At 47.1% G+C, this 10,000-nt stretch overlaps 1 protein-coding gene across 1 annotated transcript in view; it reads left to right on the plus strand.

Annotated features, from left to right (window-relative positions):
* plpp3 (phospholipid phosphatase 3) overlaps positions 1–4,707 on the plus strand; it is a 35,463-nt gene extending 30,756 nt beyond the window's left edge. The window contains exon 7 of the mRNA XM_030771493.1: positions 4,476–4,707. Coding sequence (XP_030627353.1) covers positions 4,476–4,604 — 129 coding nt within the window. The 3' untranslated portion in view covers positions 4,605–4,707. The remainder of the gene's footprint in view (positions 1–4,475) is intronic.
* Positions 4,708–10,000: the final 5,293 nt, after the last annotated feature.

Here is a 10,000-nt window from a genome sequence, read left to right on the forward strand (position 1 = left end):
CTCTTCTCCAGAGGCGTCTCACCCTTCCAAACTCCACAGTCTCTCCACCGATCCGACCACAACATTGGCCAACCGTTCCACCAGAGTAAACCTGATCCCCACTAATGAACATCACATTGCCCCAGGCCAGCCGGCCTCACAGGCAAAGCAAGCAGGCACCCTCTCTGAGTGTGTGTCTGTGTGTGTGTTTGAGAGAGAGAGAGAGAGAGAGAGAGGGAGGGAAGAAGAGGGAGAGAGAGAGAGATGGAAAAAAGGAAATTTGACTGGTTAAGCTTGTCTTGTTTGTGACATAGTCTACCTCGGTGCTGTTGGACTGGAGGTACAGTCAGTGTGATTAGACTAATCTGAATGGTGCCGGAGAAAATGAAATCAGGCTTAAGAGAAGAGAGAGGGAGGGGCAGACCATGCTCTCTTCAAAAGAGAAAAGTTATTGGTAATTATTTTGGGGTTTTGCTTGTTTGGCAGGCAGAGTTTTATCTGCTCAGTGGGGCTTTGTGAGAGAGCTGAGAGAAGCTGGGCAAGGGTAAAAACCCTCACCCTCTTTTTTTTAACCTTCTCACAATTGTCCAAAACAAACGTGGAAATTGTTCGTGTTATAAAAAATGAAAAGTGCTTTTACAGAGCTTTGGCAGACCGCCACCAACTCTTGGAACAGCTTCTGATGCCTTGGCACCGCCAGAGCGATGCCCGCACTGCCTTTCATTTCAACTACGTTACCCAAAATGCATCTGGCTCTAATACTAGAGTGTCAGGCAGCTCACCGACCGTTACGTGGAACTGATATGTCTCTGATCGCCACTGGTCACTAAGCTCCTGTCAGTCAGCTGTGTGTCAGGGATGGAGAGGAGTTTTAGTAAACACTCTTTAAAAGCGGGAGATTGCCGCATGTTACTGCCAAAGCCCAGAGAAGGGGTGGATCCCGTTTGGATAAATCTCAGCATTTGTTTCTCATTTCTGTACGGGCTCTTGCCAAGAGCTGTTGATGAATGAGATCACTTACTTGATTCACTTTTAAAGAGTCTTTTTTATGGAAAAAATAATCCATGAGAGGTTCTCTAAGTCAATGTGACCAAGCTGGTAAATCACTTTTATTTATTTATTTGGTTATTTGGTTATTTATCGTCCTGTTTGTCTCGTCTCAGGCATGTATTGTCACTGATGGATAAAGAGTACTCCATAATGTTCAGTTGTGTAGTTAGAAAAACAGAAAAATGGAGAGGAAAAAAGAGAGAGAGAGATGAAAAAATAACCCATAGGGCTTTGTGAAGTGAGGTAGCTTCATGCCGGGTTTTACAGACCTGCGTTTAAAAGTAGTCCCCCTGTACTTGACCAGCACACACACACACACACACACACACACACACACACATCTGTGAATGCTTTGGAGGTGTGATTAGAATATCTGTAATAAGGCAACTTCAGAGCGAGTCATTTCTGGGAGAGCAGGCGGCATGCTTGTTTGGAACAGAAATAAAAGGAGCCCCCCCGGCCTGGGGGGGGGGGGCACAGGGGTGTCAGAGGCTATTTATCGTCATAAAGGGACGGTCCAGCTTCCCGCGGTCGGCTTTCGCGTGTTCAGCAGTACCTCAGGGATCATGTTTAAAAACGAACCTGTCTGGTGTCTGGCGCGACGCCTGGCTTTGAAGCGCTGCGTTTGGCAGGGGCAGCCTTGGGTCGGGTCTGACGGCGTCTGCGGGCCGACGACAGCTTAAAGAGCGTTCTACATTAGACTCAATCGGGTCAGACGCTTTCACAGAGAGACACTGTCATTCCTCGTACCAACTGTACTGTCTCATCGCCAAACTGCTTTTGATGAAAATGATCCCACAGCCTGAATGCTTCCCGATAACCTGACCGTCTGAGCATCTGAACTGTCCGTTTTATGATCATGAATCCATCATTCATAAGGAGAGATGTGACGGGGGCTGGTGGGGGGCACACAGGCTGTTGGAGGCTAATTTTGCAGGCTAATTTTGGCGTGTGGCGGCCCGGCGCGGAAAGCCCTGCCGCTCAGGTTTAGAGGTCAAAGGAGGGGAGGGGGTGAAGGGCAGATTTCGGAGAGAGCAGAGACGACCTCTGGCTTCTCTCCTTTAAGGCCGCCCCATAATCGCCAGAGAGGCGGGCAGCCTGTGTGATGCGTTTCCTGTCGTGCGGTGGAGGGAAACAGCTGTGAGGTACAGCTAAAGCAACCTTTCCTCTCCAGAACCCGACTCCATGTGAAAAAAAAACCCCCAACACTTCCTGACCCTGTGGAGCGCTGGAGGTCATGGGCAGAGACCCGGCTAGAGTTGCGCTCTGTGATAACAGGCAGTGGTTAAGTGCTCGTGTTCTGACTGTTTAGATTGAGTTGCTGATATCCTATCAGTCTCTCCCACACACTTCTCCTCTCTCTGTCCGTCACAGCCAGAGTGCTGCAGTCATGACAGTGAGAGTGTAAAGTGATACTTCACACAGACGGTCTTACAGGAGAGTCTAAAGTGATACTTTGTAACTGAGGACAGTTCAATGGTGAGAATTATAATTTTAATGGTTTCTGGCCTTCTGACAAGAGCCTGTGATCAGACAAGTGCGCGCGCACACACACACACACACACACACACGTTCTGTTTCATAGTTCACGTAGACTCTGAATTCCTGAACCAGCGTTAAGGTGTGGAGTTTTTTTAGACATTGCCATTACCATGTTTAAGTGGGACACACACACACACACACACACACACACACACATTCATTTCCCCTAGTGTTCTCTAGATTCCTTGTGCTGACGGAGCGATTATAACAATGGATTGGGGGGAAGAAAACTTTCACACGGTGGGTCATGTGACTGGAAGTGCTCCTGCCGTGATAAAGGTTGACTCACAGCCAGGGGTCACCGGTTAGCGGTCAGAGCTGGGTAGTCAGCCTCTTATGGGAGAGGGCTGGGGTCACATAACCCAGGGGCCTGTAGGGAAGAGAGTCTGAATGCTTGTCTCTGATTGGTGGGGTGTGTGATAAGACACACGCTCAGAGCCTCAGACAGAGGATTCCTGTGTCAGTACATCTCTCTTAGATTCTGTGCCGACACACACACGCACACACACACACACACACACACACACAATCATAATAGAAAGCTCCTTTATTCTGTAGTATCATGACGTCATCGCTATGCACAACTGAAGAGAGCTAGAGAAAGTGCTATGAGCTGACCCCGCCCTGTGGACCCTGTACCAACCCGTCTGTCTCTCTCACAGGTCCAAACCTGTCTCTCTCACAGGTCCAAACCCAGTAAAAACCCAGTTTGCGTCTCACCCTCCCTCACTGTGCAGGTCAGGTCGTCTTCCTTACAGACAGAGGGAAACACCAATACACAGTGATGCTGGCCTCCCGCGGGCCTGCCCCCTCTCTGTGTCTGTATCTGTTTCAGTGTCTGATCCGTCGGACCCTCAGAGGAAATCTCTTAATTTAGACTCTGTTTTTTTGACCCGTTTGCACAGTCCAGCGCTGGCATGGCCACGGCAGGCATCACAACAGGAAGTGAGTCGAGAGACTTCACCTCCACAGTCACTGACAGCCTTTCCTGCCGCGCAGAGAAAACTCTGCCATGCTGTGTGTGTGTGTGTGGTTAATAAATTTCAGCTGTGGCGTATGCCTCAGTCAAACACACAGACTGGCACTGCTCCCTGTTCTCCTAAATGTAACAGGTTTCTCCTCAGACGGTGACACATGACTAACACACTGATAGGCATCTCTCAGAGTCTTTTTTTTCTCTCTTTACTTAAGTCTCTTTAAATTAGCCTGGTGCCCTCCCCAGAAATTTCCAGAACCCCTCGGATGGGAAGTCGGCCTGCCTCTATGAGCACGCTTCCTGTTCACCACTCCCCCGTTTCCTGTTATGCCAGTGATGTCATAAAGACATAAAGAAAAGGTTGCCAGGCAACAGTGCTTCCTCTCCCACGCCACACCGCAGCCTTTGACAAACTCATTTTCCTAAAGATACAACACTTCATTTCCCCACTCTCACTCTCCTTAATGTCACTTGGCATGGTCGTTTCACAGCCTGTTTTATCGCTCTGTGTGTGTGTGTGTGTGTGTGTGTGTGTGTGTGTGCGTGTGTGCGTGTGTGTGTGCGTGTGTGTATGTGTGTGTGTGTGTATGTGTGTGACTTCGCTGACCAGTCTGATAATCTTCTCACTCTGTCCACTGCAGATAGACACGTGACTCACAACATACGGGAACTTTCCTCATCACTCCAGACCTCTCTCCCCTGTTTCACATTACTCTGCATGATGTCATAACTTTCTCTTTTTCTGCTGTCTCACTGACTTTGAGAAATCAGTGAAAGTCTTAAATTTCTGTGTGGTTAAAATTTCACCAGCTTCCCACTTTAAGATAAAATAAAGTGCATCTGTGTTACTGAAGAAACAAAGTAAGTTGCGAAATGTTGGAGGAAACAGTTAATGGGTTTATTTATGTTTTTTTTTTGTTCTTTTCAGGTCTTTTATGTGTCTGATCTCTTCAAGCCTAAAGTGAAGGCCAACACTCCGCCCCCTTCGCCAATCAAAAAGGAGCTCCTCTCCTCAGCTGACATCATAGACAGAAACAACCACCATAACATGGTGTGAGGGGGCAACGGACACCCCCCCAAAAACCACATGAGGCACCTGTGATAGGGGAGGGGCATCTCCCTCTCTCCCTCTCTCTTCTCTGTCTCTCTCTCTCTCTGCCTCTCTCCCTCTCTTCTCTGTCTCTTTCTTTCTCTCCCTCTCTTTCTCTCTCTCCCCCTCTCCCTCCCTCTCTCTCTCTCTCTCTCTCTACCTCTCTCCCTCTCTCTCTTTCTCTCTCTCTCCCTCTCTTCTCTGTCTCTCTCTCTCTCTCTCTCTCTCCCCTCTCTCTCTCTCCCTCTCTCTCTCTCTCAGCTGACTGTAGAATGTAGAGCAGGAGTCAGAGATGATTCGTTACTATTGAGATGTTCTGACTATTATTGTTATTGTTGTTTTTATGGTCGTTATCACTATTCTTCATTTGAGCCCGATATATAAACCACATATACACAGACGAGCAGTAAAGGAAAAGAATGAGAGGAGACAATGTGTTCCTCTCCGACCGTGAGCCCTGGACTTTCCCTCTGTGAGCATGGCCTGTGGAACCTGTGACTTGCCTCTGTGAGAGAATCACTTTGGATGGATGGAAACTGCGACGAAAGAGGGGGAAAAACGAAAGAATGACAATATATATAAATATATAAATATATAAAAGGAATGAATGCGTGTATGAATGGATGAATGAGAACAAGAAGAAAAATGAACAAGAGTATGAATGTTAGACTGGATCCAGCTCTCCTCTGGGGACGGACCTGGTCCTGCTCTGTGCCCGTCTCTGATGAGGCCTTGGATTTGTGGACAAAAAACAAATTCCTTAGCTATAGGAATGATTCTATTACCTACAATGTTACTAGCACAAATATATTAACAGTGTAAAAATAACTTATAGCACTAAAAGCATGCTTGTTATTGATTGTTACCACTTGCTACCTTAGGGGTGGAGCTATGAGAACGCTTGATGGCGTGAACGAGCGGGGGTGTGAAAAAGTCCAGTGGAACCCTTCCCTGTAGTGGAGTCCAGTCCCATTCAGAACCAAGGGACTGCCAGACAAAATTAGGATATTGACGAGATATCTGACCAATCAGGCAACTCGTATCTACCCATCTAGTGGCCTAGCTCCATGGGATGTTGCATGGTTTTTGGGGGCGGGGCTGGGGAGTGAACAGGATGTATTATTGGTGTAAACCTGACTTGAAGGAGCCACCCATCTCCAGCAGTGGTTTGTGGGCGTGGCTGAGCCGTGCCTCTGCACTGTTTAGAGGGGTGTGGTCAGCACCCGAGCAGGGCGCGGTTGGGTAAGACAGAGGTAGGGGGAGAAAGGGGTGTGGTCTGTCAGTGTGGTAACCAGGGTTGACTCCTGATGACCACATTATTGGCACATCGTCTCGATCCGGGGGCGCGGGCCAGTTCCGCCGGCCGGTACAGCCCCCCGCCCTCGAAATCGCGAAATCGCTCAACACTGGTCGTGTGTGTTCACCATTAGTGCCACCTTGAGCCCTTCTAAGTGGTAGGGTTAGTCTGTATCTACCCCCTCCCTGCCCCGAAACCCTGCTGAGGGGGGGGGGGGGGGGGGGGGGGCACCACAGACACTGTCCTCTATGTGGTGTGTGTAGTGTAAAGTTCCTATACCCTGTCCAGAGTTTGAGCCCAGGACTGTTACCATGTGAAGAAAAAAAAAGAAAGAAAACTGTGGATTTTTCTCTTTCTCTCTCTTTCTAAAGCAACTTCTCTGTAGCCTCTTTTTTGTAGATAATGTTCTCACTAACGGATGTACAGAAACCGCTAAATATTTACAGTATACACACACACACACACACACACGTTTACACATACACATTCACACCAACGCATGCACACACACACACGCATGCACACACACACTTGTACACATACACACTCACACCCACGCATGCACACACACACACACACACACACCACACACACACACTCATCATGTTGCACATCCCTCTGGTTGTGTAGTCCGTCCTACTATTTTAACTGTTTATTTTTTTTAATACATAAATATATAAAATGATGTATAGATCACTAAAATTAACTATGTAAAATATTATTTTTGAGCTATTTTAGTTATATCCACTATGAATTTTTAAAACAAAACTTGTCCTGACCTGTGTTCTTTACAATGTGCTGCTTCAACAAGCATTGATTGACAGATTTTTGTATCTAGATAACTAAAATATTGTAGATTTTGTGACAGTACTGTTTATTAAGCAATGAAAAAAAAAATTATACACCTACAATTGTTATCAAAAATCACTCATAGTATTTTTGTATTGTCTCATTTTGTACAAAAGAAATAAAGGCAGATTTTTTTCCTGCTCAGATGTATTTGGCTCTAATACCTGTGCTTTGAAATAAAAGGCCAATATGAGAACAGAGAGACCTCAGACTCCAGGGTTTGTCTTCTTTTCCCTTATCCATTAGGCTCCAGACGTGTGTCTGTATGGAGGGTACATACAGTACACCCTGCCCTTCCCACCCCCCCCACCCCCCAGTGCACACACACACACACACACGCCACCCCATGTTTTTAATGTCTAATGTTTTTTAGGAACGTGAATGAATTCGGAATTTACTGTAGAATGTTGTGTGTCTGACTGAAACCCAGAAGGAGCCAAACGCTGTCTGTGGGAAATGTCATGATTATGTTGTAACTGATTGTTTAGGGTTAGGGTCAGGGTTAGGGTTAGGGTTAGGGTCAGGGTTAGGGTTAGGGTTACAACTGATTGTTTCACGGTCCTGCTCCTGAAACGTGGACGGCACAGATCTCTTGCTGCTCTAACACACCTGATTCATCTCATCAGTTACAGATCAGTCACTGCTGTGATGGGCCCCCACCCTCAGACAGGGGACTCCGCCAAAAGGTTTCAGTCGGTAATCAGTGTTTGACAGACCTGCGTGGTCTGAGGCAGCCCACGCTGAGGTGAGGGGGGGGGGGGGGGGGGGGGGGGGGTTGAACTGTGTGTTTCACAGGAAACAGAGTGTTTGTCAGTTCCTCACAGAACAGACAGAACAGAAATGTTCTCAAATCTGTAATTTGGGGTCAGACTGAGAGATGATGTCATGGAAGGGCGTGGTTTGATCGCCACGGCGACTCCTGAGAAGATGGTGACTTCACACTTTGGCAGGGGAACACACGGGCAGGACCTGAACAGACGCACATGGTGTCATTGGCGTCCTCATAAAGCGGTTTTCAGCGAGAATGAACACACTCCAGCTGTCAGCCTGACACTGTGCTATAAAACATCGTGTCGCCGTCATTAGCGTAGCTAAGACAAACTGAACCAGCGTGAGTGGTTCTAAGAGTGCTCTGCTAAGGGCTGGGCAGTGTTGTGTAGTATAAAGTGCTCTGCTAAGGACTGGGCAGTGTTGTGTAGTATAAAGTGCCCTGCTAAGGACTGGGCAGTGTTGTGTAGTATAAAGTGCTCTGCTAAGGGCTGGGCAGTGTTGTGTAGTATAGAGTATTCTGCTAAGGGCTGGGCAGTGTTGTGTAGTATAGAATATTCTGCTAAGGACTGGGCAGTGTTGTGTAGTATAGAGTATTCTGCTAAGGGCTGGGCAGTGTTGTGTAGTATAAAGTGCCCTGCTAAGGACTGGGCAGTGTTGTGTAGTATAGAGTATTCTGCTAAGGGCTGGGCAGTGTTGTGTAGTATAAAGTGCTCTGCTAAGGACTGGGCAGTGTTGTGTAGTATAGAATATTCTGCTAAGGACTGGGCAGTGTTGTGTAGTATAGAGTATTCTGCTAAGGACTGGGCAGTGTTGTGTAGTATAGAATATTCTGCTAAGGACTGGGCAGTGTTGTGTAGTATAGAATATTCTGCTAAGGGCTGGGCAGTGTTGTGTAGTATAGAATATTCTGCTAAGGACTGGGCAGTGTTGTGTAGTATAGAGTATTCTGCTAAGGACTGGGCAGTGTTGTGTAGTATAGAGTATTCTGCTAAGGGCTGGGCAGTGTTGTGTAGTATAGAGTATTCTGCTAAGAACTGGGCAGTGTTGTGTAGTATAGAGTATTCTGCTAAGGGCTGGGCAGTGTTGTGTAGTATAAAGTATTCTGCTAAGGACTGGGCAGTGTTGTGTAGTATAGAATATTCTGCTAAGGGCTGGGCAGTGTTGTGTAGTATAAAGTATTCTGCTAAGGACTGGGTAGTGTTGTGTAGTATAGAGTATTCTGCTAAGGACTGGGCAGTGTTGTGTAGTATAGAGTATTCTGCTAAGGACTGGGCAGTGTTGTGTAGTATAGAGTATTCTGCTAAGGGCTGGGCAGTGTTGTGTAGTATAGAGTGTCCTGCCAGCGTTCTTGATGTGAGGGTGTGTGGAGAGAGTGGGCAGAGAGAGACCAGAGATAGGTCATAGTGTTGGAGGCTGGTCTAGAGTAAAGGAAAACACATTCCCACTGCCCATGGGCTGCTTTAAGGGGAGAGAAAGAGAAAGATGCATGTCTCACTGCCAAACCTACAGTGTCCCGCATGCATGTCTCACTGCCAAACCTACAGTGTCCCGCATGCATGTCTGACTGCAGGGCTGAGAGAGTGTGGAGCTGATAGCCCTTATCCAGATGAATGGTGAGCGTGTGTCAGAACAGTGACACTCATGGTGTCAGTCCTCTTTCTGTTGCTTTACTGACAGAGTCACAGAGTTCAGACATAACAGACCAAATTACACATTAAAGCCACATCAGTCAGTCAAACACACTCTACTGTGACACCGCCCTTCTGTTTCCCTTACACACACAACACACAACAAACAGGGTGAAAAGAGAGAAACTGTCACGCTGGTGGTGTGGTGCAGGACCCAAGTGCAAGACACGATGGTTGACGGTGACAAACGGAAGACCTTACTGACAGAAGAATAAAATACAGTGCAAACTAATAACAAAAGCCGATAACAAAAAGGTGCAGCATGACAGTGCGCAAAATACACAAACAGACAAAGACAAGGCAAACACTAGGACTTAAATACAAGGGAGAACTAAACAGGGCAAAACAGGATTGGATAAAATTAACAAGGTAATAATGAGACAAAACAGGAACAGGTGAGGGGCGGAGACAGACAAAGAACAGGAGCACAAAGACATGTCAAACCAAAAGTCCAAAATGGCGGTGCAGGTTGTGACAGAAACACACACGCACACACACACACACACACAGTCTCACTCTCCTCACAGACAGCATCAAGACAGATTAGAGATGGGCCAAGGGTCAGAGCACAAGTAGAGGGCTGTGTGTGTGTGTGTGTGTGTGTGAGAGAGAGAGTTTGTCTGTAATAGTCATTAGCTTATGAGGGTCTCCTGTTTCATCTGGACCCAAAATCTCTTCCCTCCTCAGAGAGAGAGAGAGAGAGAGAGAGAGAGAGAGAGAGAGAGAGAGAGAGAGAGATTAAGACATTTGAAGTCATG

Source organism: Chanos chanos, chromosome 4 (genome assembly GCF_902362185.1).
Source record: "Chanos chanos chromosome 4, fChaCha1.1, whole genome shotgun sequence".
NCBI classification, from domain to species: domain Eukaryota; kingdom Metazoa; phylum Chordata; class Actinopteri; order Gonorynchiformes; family Chanidae; genus Chanos; species Chanos chanos.